The following is a 16,946-nucleotide window of genomic DNA, read 5'->3' as shown; positions in this document are numbered from 1 at the left end:
AAAACGTAGTTTGGGATTCAATTAAAAAGTGAAGCAAACTTACTTTGACTCTCTTGTCGGCAAACTTCTCAATGGGGATGGTGTAGTGAGGCAGGGGTATGTCAACTTTTGTATCCTGACCAGATGTCCTCCTCACCCTGGATATCATCTCGGCGAGGGATGTTCGGCGCGATGTTGCTCGCGATCCTCCACCAATGTTATCTAAGTTGATATCCCCCACAGTATCCTCGCTCTCGCCATTTTCGTCTTCGCTTTCTGCAAGGTTTGATGGTTTTGTTGATGCAGACAGCAGCAGGAGGAAAAAAGAGAGCAGAAGCACACACATGAGCCATTCAGGTCAGTAAGCTTAATCTGCCACCTCTGACAACCCTCACCCGCATTAAAAGAAAATCTATGGGTTAGTGGTACAGAAAAACATGTCTCAGGATTGTAAAAAGTTAAAAAAAAAATTGATTGAATCTGTTATTGAGAAATTCAATCAAATAAAAGACAATTTCATCAAAATATTACATAACAAACAATGGTACTCAAGAGAACATCGCATTGGAAGTTTCCCAATAAAAGTGAAACCCACCACTTTGCTCAAGACTTTGCAGCTATTGATCAGTGGGTTTCCCCGCTTCCCCACAGTCAAAAACTTTTGCACGTCTTATTCAATCGGAACTTCTTGTTGCAATTGACGCCGTAAATAAACTTGATTTCCCCCTCGAAGGTTTTTTTTTTTAGCTGTGAGGGCTTTTAGTTTGTTAAATTCTCATGAGAATAATAGCACAGGAGGAAAAAGAAAATGGAATGCCAAACTCCAGTGTGACACACACAAAAGTTACAGAAAGAAATATAAATTTCTAGCGATCTGTTGGAATACTTTGTGCCAAAAAAAGGTGCGAAAGACGTGCACGTGAAGGCTAAGAAAAAAAAATAGGGAAACTAATATTGGATGCTCAAGAAAAAAATCTCTCGAAGAAACATATGGAATTTTCGAGGAAAACCCGCATATGTTGTCTTCGTGGGATAAACCAAAAATGAATTGCCTTTCAGGTGAACTTAGCACGCAGTGTATATGATTTTTCACACACTCTTGTAATCAATATGGTCCTATCAAAAGAAAAAAAAGCTGAAGCTTACATTTGGCTGAAGAAGCAAGAAGAAAGATCGTTAAAATTTAGCGAAACACAAACACGAAGCTCTTAAAAACACCTGAAAAGAAAATAAATTTCAGCATAAATCAAATCCCAGACCACCAGAATCCAGGAGGGAGTAAGAAAAAAAAGAGATAAGAAAATAAACAAAGAAGAAAGAAAAGTTGTATCATAATTGCGTTTAATTGATCGCAAATAGGATGTAAAAAGGCATAGCAGAGTTGTTCATTCAGTAGACAGATCTTTATGAAATTATGCTGAAAATTATGAAATTTAAAATCTGTGTGGAGAGAGCAAGGCAAGAAAAGTCAATAAGGTGTTTGGGAAATACTGAAAAGAGTTTTAAAGTGAAAAATGTCTTATAGAAATGATCGTGACACTTTGCTCTATCTCGCTGAAAAATTTGATATTTTCTGGTTTCCTAAATCTTCGGGTGACTTCTTTTACACGGCTTTTTCGACTTTTCCATACAAATGCAATAAAAACGTGTGTACAGCATTAAATAAATTTCAAAGGACTTGTGTCCTGATTTTGTATCTTTAAGGAATCGAAAATATAATAATTTTGCAATAAATTTACAAAAAAATGAATTTATTAGAAAGATTTTTCTTGGTAGAGGCCAAGTGCTTCATATAAAAACGTAAGGTCACATTTTCCTCAAGAAATTATTTAATGCAATTCAATCCTTGCCAACTCTGCTTGCCTTTTTGGATCCCATTCTCTGAGCATCTACTGTTGCTTTAAACGTAGAATTGAGTGATAGTGTTTTCTTCAATTGTGTTACAACATTTGTGCGGTGTGTATGCGCGAGAAAAGGGTGTCTGTAGGTCGATAAGCACGAAGGTGGAAGGAAGTGCATGAGTGAGCGCCCCATTTTTCGGGGAGGTCGGTCGATAATCCTCAAAAGGAAGTCAATGCACCTTGTCGCGGTTTATCTGCGCGCTCTTTCTTCGACTACACCTCCTTTATTTATGTTTTGTTGTATATGTATTCGACCCGGGGGGAGAATGTGGGTCATGCGGTTTTATGAGTCCCGGCTTTTGATTGATTTTCAATTATTTCCCTGATTCCATGCCACGCGCATTTAACAATTTGAATACACTCAACATTCCACTTGTAGGGAACCCTATTTGGGTGCCAGAAAATGTTTCACAGAAAACTATTTCAGCTATAGAATTTTTTTTCTAGGGCATTTTTTTGTTATTGATTCAAAACTTTAGGGGAAAATCGTTTTTCAATGAAAAAAGTTGCCGTTGAAACTCACCGGGATCTCGTGTGTGCTGTCCAGGGTCCTCCCATTCCGAAAACTGCAATGAAAAGAGTTAGAAAAAAAACTTTTAGTTTTTTGTGTAATTTGCAACTTAAATGAATTTATCGCGAATAGATTATTTTGACGTCAATTCTCATTTTCTTTCCTTCACTTTATGTAATTTAATGTTGATTTTAATGCAGATGCTTTTATACTTTCAGAATATTTTTCCTCTGAAACGGTATTTTTAGAAATTAAAACGGTATTTTTGGGGGGTGGGGGTGGAGGGGGATGAAAATAGTTGCCATTTTCGGACTCCCCGGAAAATTTTAGCTAAGGTTGCCCTAAAAATCAAATCAATTTTTCTTACAAATTAGCCTTAAAAATACCTCTAAAAATAAATCCCAAAACACCCCGCGTATCCCAAAACACCCCATCTTACGGTAATTATTTTTGCTAGATTTTAGTGACCAATCAGTCTAATAGATGATAAATAAATTAACATCAATTTAACTAGAATAAATCTGATTTTAAAATCATGAAAATTTGCATTAGAACGTTTTTAGAACTATCTAAGCGCCTAGAAATCAGACAAATTTTTAAATTAAAAATTTAATCCTTCTTTAACCGAGTTCATTCTTCTTCAAAAAACTTCTTATTTGAAATAAAAAGACGTTTTTAAGCAAATAAGTTTTCATACGATTGAAGCACTAAAAAGAAAACCTTTATTTCAAAGAACTAAAATTTATTTAAATATCTATAAATTCCCCATTTTAAAGTGAATCAAAATCAAATTTATATTCATTAAGGCAACTTTTGGTGGTTTTCCCAAAATCAATTTGGCTTGATCAGGGTATGTGATTACAGTAAATGAGAGTTATTTGTTAAATCGTATTTCTAGGAAAATCCCCAAACATATAAAAAGTTTTCTATTGTCAACACTTGCGAGATATTGCAGTAATGGTGTGCTTGGAAAAATCCAGAACAAATTAATTTAGTGAGGTGTCATGAAGAAATCACGTATTAATAGGATTTTTTTCTCTCACTTCACCTACTTGTGCTACAAATGCGGAGAACAAATCTGAATGGTCAAGAATGGTCACATACAGATGGGGGAGGGAGGGGATTTTCTCATTAGAACTCGCCCTGTGTGTGTGTACATTTCATCCCCCAAACCGAAATTTGTGTCGCATTTGGAGTGGCAATTTTCTCCAAATATCTCAGTGCTATGTAGGTATATACTTGTGTATGTTTGGTCCCCGTAGGAGGAAAATGTTGAGCACACTAAGTGATATTGTCTTACCATGTCGACAAGGTGGTTTGGTCCCTTCGTGAAAATTGTACGAAACATCTCCAGGCAAAATTCATGATGCCATCACAATGACAATATTATATATGTAAGTAGACCTACATAGATTTTCCTAATGTTGTGGTTTTTTCTCAACATCTTGAGATAATTTTCTCATCGTCACACGAAACTTTAGGTACGTAACCTTCAAATTTCATAAATGCCACCACTTTACCTGCGAAAAGTGTGTTTAAGATGTTGATTGCTCATCATTCTCAAGTATCTTCTAAAATCATCTCAAACTATATTAAACTTCTTAAGAATTTTCGCAAATGATTCTTCACATTGTATATACTCTATTTATTGGCTTCTTTTATGATTAAAGTGATGAATGAATGTGTTCAATGGTTTGATAAACTTTAATGGATTTATCTAAGAAAGTTTACCAAGAACACTCATGGTTAATTTAAGCACTTTCCTTCAGAATATTCAACCATTAAATTAATTAAAATCAACATCAAAGTCAAAGAAAACGCTATCAAATCATTTATGAATAATTCTGCATTCCACTATACATATGGAGGGGGAAGGAGAGATGGATTAATTCGAACTTGACAATTTTTCTTATTAAATATTCGAAAATTATTTAGAATTACCAATAAAATTTTTAACAAAAAAAGAACACCCAATTTCGTTAAATCAATCCAAGAACTGCCTAAGCTCAATTTTCCTCTTGAGAACACCCTAAGAAAGTCCAATAGACTCTTAATAGCTTCAGAGAATCGTAAAATTTTCATTTCTTGCTACTTTCTCAATTTCATAACTTGTCAATACCAAATTTTTGCTCTAAAATTAATGTTTTTATGGTTCTTTGTTCTAAACGAATTGAGGAAGTGCAACATGGAAGTGATCCTGTGTGTGTGCTGAAAATGTTATACAAAATAAACTTTCGAGTTTGCAGAGCTTTTATTTATGACTCATTTGGAACGCTCTGTTATGGCGTTGAAACTGATTTGACCATCACCCTGACCACCGAACACAAATCATTATTTTACATAAACAATCCCATTGTTCTCCCAATGAATTCTCATTCATAATGACATGCTACGTTGCAAAAGATGTTATACACACATGAAGGAATAATTTTGTTATTTTGTTAATCAAACGAAAATACGTCTGAGCTGTTGTGAGACTGAACTTTACTCTGTGTGCAATATGGGTAGTATAACTACACAAAGTATTAAAATGTGATAGCGATGAATTCAATTCATAAAGTGAAGCTAATTCAACATGGAGTTCCTCGTCTGAGGGTACTTGAGAAAGTTTATGAGAGGGACGTGAACAGCAGGAATCTCATCTCTGTGGATGCTATCTGATCCACGAGATGTGCTTGTAAATTGAGAAACCTTGCATCACATCTGCAGTGTTGGAGGATGGTACGCCTCGTACTTTGCTATGGTCAAGATGTTTGACCGCCCTACTATTAATTCATAAAATAATGTTATACGACATGAGATATGAGCCGTTGAGGGACTTGAAAAGACAGTATGGTGTATATAACCGGAATTGTGTCGTTTGTTGATGGTAAAACACACACGCACAGTATGTGACTATAGGATGATCCTTATATACTTCTTTCCAGACATCCATAAATGTCGCTTTGCGAATACGGATTTAACATCCTTTGCCTTGTTTGGGGAGAGAAAATAGGCAAAGCTGGCAGACATACAAGGAGAATGAGGAAAACGAGGAAAGCATACGGAAGATACACAAAATAAAGAGAATATTCTACTGATTCTGTTTTTGAAAATTAAATTATTTTCATGATTTTATGTTATTTTTTTTTTAAATAAAAGATGTAAAAATAATTCAGAAAGACGTATTAATTAATAATATTAATACCTGCGAAAAATATAAATATTTGAATAAATTTAATTTAGTTTATATTGTAGCGAATTTTCCATATGAGAGCTATACTTCGGTGATGTACCACGCATTTAGCTCAGCTCTCATAATAAGCCGCATTGCAGCGGCAAGGAGGAAGCGAGTAAGAAGAATAGCAGAAAGTTAGATAGTGCGTCTGCGGAGTTAAGCAGGATAATCGTGAGTACCCCCCCCCCCTCCCGAGGCCCTCTCTCAAGAAAAAAACTACTTCCCTTCATCTCTCGCCCTCACTTGTTAGTGAGGCCCCTTGTGGGCCCTCGGCAGTGGAGTGGCAATGGGGAGGGAAGAGACCGGGGTTGTGGCGTAGGAGAGAGGTTTTAGTTTTATGTAGTGGGAGAATAGGGGTTAAATAAATTAGAGTAAAAGTGGCATATCCACCTCTTTTATTTGCCCCTCGTCGCAGAACAATTGGCCCCAGCCCCTGACTCCTCTTCGCAATATTTCTATGTGTGGTTGGTAGTGAAAAACGCTACAATATAGAGAACAGAGCTGTAAGTACATAACAGTTACGAATTGATTCTTAAACTTGGAAAATCTTAAAGGAATTCGTGCGGAAACTCTTATGTTGACTTATGGAAATATCGCGAAATTTTCAACTCTGATTTCTTCATCTTTTAGTATTAAAGAATTAACGAAGCAGAGACGTAGCCAGGATATGTATTTAGGTGTTTAAAGATCCTTAAGAAAACAGGAAGTTTTGGTACCTTTGGAGGGCAAAAGAAATTTAATCAAAATACAAAAAAAAAAAACGTTAAACGTTAGAAAATAAATATCAAAAAGATGTTAGGAAAGACAAATCAAATTTTCTAAAAAAAAACAGTCAAACATTCAAAGAAAAAATGCCAAATGTTTTAAAAGGAATGTTAAACGTAAGAAAGGAAATGTTAAATATTTAAAACAAATGTCAACAAATAAACGTCAAGAGTTAATCCTAAGCTGTTAATTCATACTAAACAGACGAAAATGTGGTTTAGTCAAGGGGTTTCTCACGTCTTATTTTTTAAATAAAAATTCAAAAGCTCCCTTGAATACATTTTTGGCACGCTCCTGAAAAGGAAGATGAATATTCGTTCATTGTGGGATTATTTAATTCATTAAAATATCCTTTAGTAAATTCTCATAATTCTTTAGAAACTACATAATAAAAAAAAAAGTAAAATGACAAAAAAATATTTTTCCATAAAAAGAAAATTTAAATTTTAATTAAAATTTAAATTTAAACTTAAGCAAAAGATCTCTGTATCTATTTTTACGGCTCTCTGAATATATAAGACAAAGAAACTCATGGAATAAATTAATATAAAAATATTTTTTTCCGCATATTACATATTTTGCAATCGAAATGCATAAAAAATTCCATGAAAGTCTTTCAATTAGCTCTCTATAGAATTCTGAGAATTCTTACAATTATATTATTCTTCTAAAACTGTGCTCTTTCTTTGCAGAATATATTGATAAGAAACTATATGCCTTATATATTATGAATGTTTCACAGTTGGGGGGAGGAGCTGGTTGTATTTTTGAGAATGAAAAATTGTTTCATTTCTTTCATCCAATATACTACTCTCTTTCATAAAAACTACTACAACCCACTCATGTTAAAAATTTAATGAAATTCGTAACAAAGCAAAAAAGCAAGATATTCCTTTTCTCTTGATTCGCATAAAAAAACGAGATCACATGACAAGGGGTTGCTTTTATGCCTTTCATGGTGACTCGGTGTTGAAATGAAAATATTGAAAATGAGACAATTTCATATTTTGTACCAAAGCATAAAACATCAGACAAAATGAGTATGGGGAGAATGGGGGTGCTTGTGGCAGACATTGGCAGGGGTTTTGAATAGATTACCCAAATTTTCTGTCGTGTATGCAAACAAACAACTCACACAGCCCTTATGTAAACGCATACATTATGAGGACATGCCAAAAATAAAATTGAACATGCAGGAATGTGTTATAAACTCATCTTGCCCTCTTGCTAAGGGGTTGGTTCGCAAAGTTTAACAATATTTGCTGAAGAAAAAAGAAAAGAAAAAAGAGTTCCTAAACCATTTTCGAGAGTACTTTCCTTGATGGAAACGCGCGTGTGGCGCGCAAAAGGACCATCGTTTGGGAAATGGCATATTGGAATATTCCAATGAATTTGTCAATTTATTGCCCGATTTTGTTGAAATTTTTAACTCTTCCTGTCCCATAAAAAGGATCAACTCCTTAAAGAGAAAGTGAGTCGAAAAAAAATTGAGTCATTTTATTGCTTCCTCCAACGAAATTTAACCCCCATTTTCTCAGCTATCGTCACAACCTCTTTTGCCTCCGTGTGACTCTCTTCACTCTTCAACATTTTGTGCAAAAACATTATCCCAGGGTGTTGGGAGAGTGAATTTGAGATTCACGATAAAACACGAAAAATTTATCATTTCCATTCAGGCAGCGTTTTCAACATTCCCATTTTGTTTCGCTCCCAAGGACTGGCATGGAAAGCGTGTCGTTTTCCCGAAAAGTGCTTAACCCATGCGGATGCTATGCCCATTTGAGCAGCACCCTGCCCATGAGATAGTTTGTGCGAAATACATTCAGCATTGCATGCAAATTTCAATCTCATTTTATATATAACGTTGAATGAAAAGAGAATTTCTGGATTATCGCACCCGAGATAGAGTCATTTAAAATTCAATTTGTAATAAAATTGAATACATATTAAAATGGAAAACTGAATTTTAATTCATGATTTCACTGATATTGGTCATTATCAAAAGTATCCTCTCAGCTCATCTGTAAAAGTCATTCAAGTGCGATTTTCCACTTCATGGAGCACCAAGTGAACAAAAACGTGGCACCGATGAAAATGAGGGTCATAAAAAACGTCTTGAAAGACTCCTGGAGAATTAATTTTATGGATATTTCATTGGTTAAATCTTATAAAATGGAATGAAATAGCACTTTTTATTAACTGATGGAGAAAAGCTTCAGATAGCGAAGGAAAAATAAGTTCTAATTTGTAATATGCTGATAAATATGTTTACAGAAACTGGAATTAAACAGTGGAGTACAAAAGTTTAGAAATCAAGAAAAATATTTACATAATAGGGGAGAGCGGGGTTAAAAAAGTCACTAAAGGGTTTAGAAAAAGCTCAAAATATCATATTTCCCAAATAGATAAAGCGAAATGTATAGCTTATTTCTTTAGGAGATTTACTGCCCTATAACTCTTTCTCAGATCATTTTGTTCTATCTAGCTAGGAAATATGATATTTTAGACTTTTTCTAAACCCTTAAGTGACTTTATTAGCCCCGCCCTCCCCTACATAAGAATAGATTTTCTTTAATGTTTGTATTTATTATTGAACCCAATTCCGCTAGTTATCACACTTAAAAATTTTTAGAGTAATTAATTTCGTTTTACATTGAATCTGCTTGGCTTTTCGTTTTTTTTTTAATTAATTACAGAAGCCATATTTTTTTCAAACAATCTTGACTCACATTTTAATTTATTGTGAAAAATCTTCTGGACCGATTTAGATGAGACAGACAGAGAATTAATTTTCTTTGACTTATTGAGTAATTCTCAAAAATATCTTTGGTCAAGAAGTTACATTTCAATCGGTCAAATATTTCTAAAAAAAAGCCAACAGAAATAGGTTAATTTATTTTTTATGATTCCACAAAAAACGGTCAATGACCAACCTCATAAGCAAATAGCCAGGTACACTCTATGTATGACATGTTTGTTGATAATTTTGCTTTGAGTGAGATATTTTCTCAACATAGAAAAGTCTTTCACCTCCAAACGGCTTAACTTCAAAACATTTTTCATGGAAAAATTATAAAAACAAACTTCCTAATTTTTTCCATTTGTTTAAGATCCATTGATGTCAAATAATCTATTTTTTGTGCCATTTTTGTGGCTGAATTCTTATGTGAAACGCAATCTTTTTTGTACGACTTTCCCAGGAGTTTTTCCGGATTTTTCTTGAATGTGTATGGAAGCATTGTTGCATGTTTCATACATATAGGAGTTTTTCTTTTATGAACTTTTTTGTCGTTTTTCGAGGGTTTTAAACTCACAAATATCTAGGTAATTCACAAAAAAATTAAGAAAAATCGTATAGAAATGTTAATGTTTCATATCAGAATTTAGTCAATGATGTTTATAAACTTTTAATGTTTTTTTTTATAAGAGTTACCTACATATGAAAATCTAATCATATATGTACTGCAAAAAGTATATTATAAACTTTTGATATTTTGCTTTACGTGACGGAAAACTTATAATAAAGTTACATATTGGAAGATAAATTCCTAAAGCAACACGTTTTCCACGTTGAGCAATGTTGAGTGAGTTTGTTTAACAAGTTTGCACTTTTAGGGATCAAAATATATTAGCAGCATTTCATTCCCTCCTCATGTCACATCAATCCACTTAAGTTGTTTTAGAACAACGCAATGCATTGCCAAAACTCATTAACTACATATAGTAGTCAAAGGAATTGTGATAGCGTGCCTGGAAAAAGAACGATTATGGTCCGATTTACTAAATGGAAACTCACTTCAGCTGCGATGAGAGGCCTCTCTGTCCACTTGGACACATGCCAAATTGTTTGTGAGTGATTATCTGAAATGCTAAAATATTATTGGCCCCCACTATAATTTCCAATGGCTCTTGTTCCGTTGATGGCATAAGCATTTTTTTTGGTCTTGCTCAATCCCTCGAATCTCATAAAATTGCAATCACTGCCATTGACTTTTATTGCTATTGCTATGTGGGATTTCTGAAACATTAAATACAGCTATTCCACCACTTTATCTTACTTTCTCATATAACATTTGCGGCATATGCCCATCGCACAACTTTCGCATTTGGGCTGTCCGAAGAGAATTCAATTGAATTTCACTTCATTTCCCCCCATCGAGCCTATGCACGAAAAGTTGCGGTAGGAGACGGATGTACGAATTATATTTTCATCCGGAGGGTAGCTGAAGGTGGAACAATAGAAGGTATATAGATAAATGAAAAGGTGGGTCCCGGAACGAAAGACTGTCAAAATATCCTACTCGATATCTTTCTCTCAGAATTTAATGCGCCATATACCTTCAAGACAATCGAAACATCGCCATGAATGTTATTTATCCGAAAGTCTGCGTCTTGTTCAATCTCGTGTTTTTCTTATACCTTTCGCTTTTCCTTATTTTGAAAAACACCCAAGAAAAGATAAAGCAAAAAAAAAACAACCCATACATATCTATAAAGACACATTTTTCCCGATCTCACGGCATCATCAAAAGAAGAAAAATGTACATGAGTGAGAAAGTACACAAATGCTGAATAACACATTATTATGTATTCCTTGCGACTTGATGTTTCACAAATATATTATGTATATACTTTTCATGGTTTTAGATTTCGCAAAAGGGATGGGTAAATTCCACAGAGGCATTGATCTAAAGATCCAAAAAGGCGCCTTTTCACAGTGATTTTGAATTTGTTTGATTTTTCTTCCTGTCTCTCTGATATCCTTGTGTGTCTTTTTGAATTTATTCAGTGTCAATAGAACCACATTTCTCTTTGTTCATTTAATCCTCCTTTTGTCATCCTCGTGGAAAATGCACGAGCAATTCATTTCCGTAGCTATATAATATGCCGAAATTTAAAGAAAAAAGGGAGTGAAAATCTCACAAAACCACGAATGTACCTTGGAACGTGCCCCCCGCAATGTATTTAAATTCACATCATATACGTTACATACTTCGAAAGTAACTTGTCTTGAATACATGATTTTCCTTCTTCTTACGCTTTAAATTCACAAAATACATATTTTTCTTTCATAATTTGACACAAAAATTTTAAAATGCAGAAAGGATATTTTTGCTTTATTGTTTAACATTATTTTGAATGCCGTAAAATATTGCATGGCTTTTTTAATGAACCACATATGGTTCCTAGGTCTATGAAAATCCAACAAAATTATCCCCATGTTGACATTTGACAAATTAATTCAAAACAATTTGTAACAACATTTTTGGCATTAAAATTACACTCTGAATCCTCTGAATTACATAAACAGAGTGAAAATTTTGTTATGTATGGGGAGCATTATAGTGGAGATTAAGTAAGGTAATTAATAAAAATATCGTCCATTTTTTTAAGAGTAAATTTTTTAATAGTTCAGTAATTTGAATTAATTATGAAACCAAAATTTTAGGATTTCTTAACTTGTACTAATATCTCACTTTATTTTAAATCAATCAAACAATCAAACCACTAAATAAAGACTTACTAATAATTTTTTTTAAATAAATGACATGAATGTGATTTTTATTTTTATTTTCTTACATTGTAAAATTGATTATTTATTAAACTGAACGGGGAATTGCAAAGTTCGAAACATTGGTTTTGAATAAAAATTTTTAACCAAAATGTTTTAACGAAAATCCGGTTTTAAAAAGATTCCCGAGATTACATGCGGAGCCTTTCACCGGAATCAAACCTTCAATTTGTTTTTCCTGCAGTTCTCAATGGGAAACTGTAGGTATTTCATTGAAAATTAATATGGTTGCGAAGCATAGTCCACAAGGGGTCACACAGCTTTTGGCACAAATAAATGTTCCACCTCCGAAAATGGATTTATCTTGAATTTCATCCTGAACATCAGTTATTACAACTGATGTATCGCCCCAAGCAAAAAATAGATAGAGCACCTACGTTTGAAATTTACTGGATATTGATTTTTGGGCTTTTGCAGATTTGTTTTCTATAATTCCAAGATAAAGTTCTCAGACTAAACAAAATCTTTCATGAATGAGCTATTTTTTATTTGAAGGATTTTATATTCTATTTAATCATTCATTCTATTCTACATGATTTTTTTGTGAATGTGTGTGTGCGGAAAACTCATGAAAAAAGATGAAAAAATCTGATGAAATGCAAAAAAAGAAATCATTTACAAATAAATGTAAAAAAAACTCGTAGGAAAGTTTTACAGGAAAATTACTTTTCATATGAAAATCCTGCTACGAAAAGGATATTTAAGAAGTTTCGGAGCTTTTCGAAATCTTCAATCTATTCGAATTTTTATTCAATTTGATTTTATATCATATTTGCCTTACAAACCTTCTATCATCGTTATACATATGTATATAGTAACTTTTGTACATAACAGAAAAATCTTGGAAAAACTAACATAAGGCCTTCTCGGAACTTATTGCCTTTAAATTTAAAGTCTAAAAAAATATACGAACATGGATTATTTTTTAATAATATTTACAAATTATCATTTATCATTTTATTTAAAAAAAAAACATTTTAAATTGATCTAGAAATTTCTTAACACGAAAAGCATTGACCATTTTCTCAAAGCAAAAACTTTTAATCTTGAATTGTGTCCTCGCACAATTAAACCTTAACCCAATTTTAACTTTATATAAATATTATACAACTTCTTAAAAAGAAAAAAAAGGTTCTTTCAATTAAAAGTATAACGTCAATTTCGATCTACCCCAAAAAGTTCTAAAATTGAATTTATTTCACCGCCGAATCTTTCTTTCATTCAACTTCCCTTGCTGAAGTTCGTTAATGTTTCTTCCATTCAACTTTGGCACCATTCAATTTTGTGCTCGTAAATTTAATAAGAATAGAGCACCCATGTGGGGGCAGGCGGGGTTGTGATATAAAATGTTAAATGTGTGAAAAGGAATCACTGTACCTTGACTTTGCGTCCACGCCGTGCCGCAATGGACCTCGACTGACGTCTTAGAGCCTCCAGTGAGCCGTTTGGCCTTTATCTATCCCTCGAGAATGGGCTCTTTTTAGCACCTCCTTTCACTGTATCCTCTGTTATATACTTTCTTTTTTCACTTCACAATTTCACCCTCGTTCACACACAACTTGTCCCTCTTCCTCCACTAAAAGCACCTCAATGGCAGCAATACAATCCTAGAATTTATTTTCACGCTTTATACCTCAAAAGTCTCTATTTGAGATTCCTGGGGAGTGTTATGTCAATATTATTGGGAACAAGAGTGGGAAAGAAAAATGAGTGGAAAACCTGCCACTGACATACTTTTCCGCATGCTTTCAGCACTTTCATAGACCCTATTTCACTCTGTTGATGGCTTTATGGTTTGGGATGAATGCAGAAACTTCCATGCAATAGACATAATAGGGTTTTTTTTGTGTATGTGTGGATAATCCGTTTGGATGACCCAACAAGGGATGATACTTTATAAATTTTCCAATTTGTAACACTGGGGAGTGCCTCTTTACGTAGTGTGTAAATTAATTTGTAAACGCCCATACATTTTAACAAAATTACTAATTAATTGCCCTGTTTACACGAAGAGTCACCGCTTCAGAGGAACACTCTGGCCAATATTTTACCACGTCAATTATCGAAGACTACACCTGCGCCCAGGGGTCAGGATGGCGAGAAAAAAAGAGTGTATCAGTAGCAAGAATGACTTTAACGTGCTCCAATGAGAGACTTTTCCCCCAAACTCCAGCAATGGGCAAAAATGTTGGATTTAATGAAAATTCTCACGAGTTTTCTTCTCATACTCTTTTCATGTCAATAAATTATTTAGCAGGAGATTTATCTCTCTCGGTATTATTAAGCACCTGTTTTATTGACTTTTTCGTAAGAAATTTGTGCGGAAAATGAATTTTCCCAGCATCTTTCGATGATGTCTTTCGACATTTTTTCTTTCTTGCGAAGCAAAAAGTATAAATCAGTCAACAGAATGGATGAGTAATGCGAAATATTTGATATTCGTAAAAAGTTCTATAATGAAATAAATGTTTCATAAGCATTTTTTGTTATCCTTGAAAAAATAGTTTTTTTAAGTCAAAAAATTATTTATTCAAATTAAATCTTTGTAAATTTGAAATTCAAAACCCAAATAAAAAATTTTTTGGCAAAAAATTCAATTTTAAAATTTTTTTTATGATTCATGAATCCTTCCTTTCCGGTTCTTTGACTCCTTAAGGAGATAAAACATTAAGGAACTATTAAAGCACAGTCTTGCATTGATTACGATTCAATAAATACAAATCAAACCTCTGCAAAAAAAATTCAACCTGGAACGAGAACATCCCATTGATTTTTCAAAGTTAAGAACTAGATTTGTTCAATTTTTAGTTTAACACTGATATTTTTTTTAGTATTGGCACTTGGCAATTATTACGTTGTTGAATTTTTGAATGTTAAAAAATCACATAAAAACTTAAAATTTTCACCAAAGTCGAATGAATTCAGTTAAAAGAAGAGTTTTAGAACTTTTTAAACGAGGATCTTGGCTTAGAATTGATTTTTATAGAAAGTTCTGAAGTCAGACTGCAAAAACTTCATGAAATTCCTGGACAAATTCGAATTAGAACTTTTCTAGAAATTTTTAAGAGATGTTTACTAAATGTTCGTATTAGAAGAATTTTCCTTTTATGTGTTTTTTCCTATCTAAGAAATATATAAGATATTTTTTAACAATTTTATTTATATTATTTAGCAATAAAATTCTTTTTTTATAAAGAAAAAAAAACTGCCCAAAGACTTGCTCAAGAAATTCCGAAAAATTGCCTTCGCAATGCCAAAACTCCTCATTTTTCGCCTAATTGCAAAAAGCATGAAAGGAATTTTGCAAAATAATCGTTCAATATGAATTCTTCGTATAATTAAACTCTCTAAATGTCAATTAATTCCAAAAATGTGACAGAAAATTGGCATTTAATAAATGTTCACTGAAGCATATCTATATCAATATGAGGCCCAATTAAACTTTGAAATTAGTCCGTTTTTCGGCTGAGGCAAATCGGATTAGAAGTTGAGGAAATTGATAAAATTGCTCCTGTTGTGGCATGACAATCGGTTAGGGACTATGGTGTGGTCAACGTGACGACAAGGGTAGAAATTGTAGCAGTGGGGTTAATTAACTACTCCATGGGGTTATTTTTTTGTTAACACGACTACGATGGATCCTAATTGGATCCTGTGAGTGGAAGATAGACATGCAATTCTGCTATATATGTTGCAAATGGCACACACACACTGTTTGCAACACAGTCCGGGTCATATAGTATTCAGTTCAGTGGCATAGAAGTGTTAAGATTTGCAATGAGATATTGAAGCAAATATATATAGGGATGAATTTAGTGCACTTTCTTATCACTTTCGTGGTGAATGTCTCCCCTTCACGAACACTTCTTTTCCTTTTTCCCTTCACTCTATCACACACACACTATTTTTACTTTTTCTCGTATCAACTTTTGCCCTACAAATTGATTGATGAATTATTCCATAAATCCAGTTGTGATATAATCCATGTATCCAATTTTGTTAAGGAGATTAGGCCATTGACGTTCACTTTCCAATTTCGAAGGATTCATTCAACATAAATATATTATATTATGCCACTATTTAATTCACAACATATGGTATTATGTGGTTTTACTGAAAGGCAAAAGTGGCACTCACGGGCCCACAATAGGCGCTCGTCGTATCTCTTCCGGTGGGACTCTTTTACCTTTTACGCCTGGACTCGCTGAGGGTGCTCACCGTAGTATCGACTTCCCGTGGGAAGCACAACCGTTTCCGTGTGATTGCAGACGTTGACTGAAAGTGAAGTGATGTGGCGGCCGAGAGGTTCCTCTCTCGTGAATTTCCCGTGCGCGTCCACGTCGATTGCCGGGAGTTTTCTCCTTCGGTGTCCCAATTTTGCAATGTGTTGCCCCTAACAACGCGAGAGCCGTACATGTATCTCCTTGTGAGAGTTGAGAGTATGGAAAAGCGCGCGAGAAATGTGGTTGACCCCATCCCCTTGTCTGGAAGTCACCACTTTGTTTGCAGGAAGCTAAAAGCGCGGGTGTCGGAGAGAAAAATCACATCCCACAGGATGACATTGCCATTTGCTTCCCTTTACTCCCTCCCACTGTTCCAAAATTGGTATTAGCCGTAATATAGGGAAAAAAGGGTCACGCAAGTTGTACGGGCTTAGGAATTGTGTCACACACTGCTAAATTAGGAGCAAAAGGTTGCTGTGAGGTCAAAAGGCATGGAAATGGTCAGAAGGCTCAGAAGGGTAATTTTCAAAATGAATGAAATTGATGTTTTGTTGAATTGTTTGACAAATTTTGATACATATTTAATTTTTTGATTAATATTAATTACGAATTGTTTGTTTTTGGGTTAAATATGGAGCCGCCTGGTAAGTACCAGGCGTCTCCACTGGACTGCTAATATATGCCAATTGTATGAATGGAGACGCTAAGTCTAACCTGCATGAACAAACAATTCTTAACGTACGAATTAAGTTACATTTAATAAAACATAAATTACATA

General features: G+C 33.9%; 1 protein-coding gene across 10 annotated transcripts in view; it reads right to left on the bottom strand.

The window, feature by feature from the left end:
* LOC129790131 (transient receptor potential-gamma protein) overlaps positions 1-16,241 on the bottom strand; it is a 30,279-nt gene extending 14,038 nt beyond the window's left edge. For 2 of the 10 annotated variants that reach the window (XM_055827428.1, XM_055827430.1), the window contains exons 1-4: positions 13,323-13,758; positions 2,404-2,446; positions 1,179-1,197; positions 44-255 (exon numbers count right to left, since the gene is read on the bottom strand). In XM_055827428.1, coding sequence (XP_055683403.1) covers positions 44-148 — 105 coding nt within the window. In that variant the 5' untranslated portion in view covers positions 149-255; positions 1,179-1,197; positions 2,404-2,446; positions 13,323-13,758. Of the gene's footprint in view, positions 1-43; positions 256-1,125; positions 1,198-2,403; positions 2,447-13,322; positions 13,759-15,766 lie in introns of those variants that run through there. The other 8 variants (XM_055827424.1, XM_055827421.1, XM_055827422.1 and 5 more) reach the window with 8 other exon arrangements.
* Positions 16,242-16,946: the final 705 nt, after the last annotated feature.

Source organism: Lutzomyia longipalpis, chromosome 2 (assembly GCF_024334085.1).
Source record: "Lutzomyia longipalpis isolate SR_M1_2022 chromosome 2, ASM2433408v1".
Lineage (NCBI taxonomy): Eukaryota > Metazoa > Arthropoda > Insecta > Diptera > Psychodidae > Lutzomyia > Lutzomyia longipalpis.
Note: the sequence above shows the minus strand (reverse complement) of the source record. Positions and strands in the feature narration are given on the sequence as shown.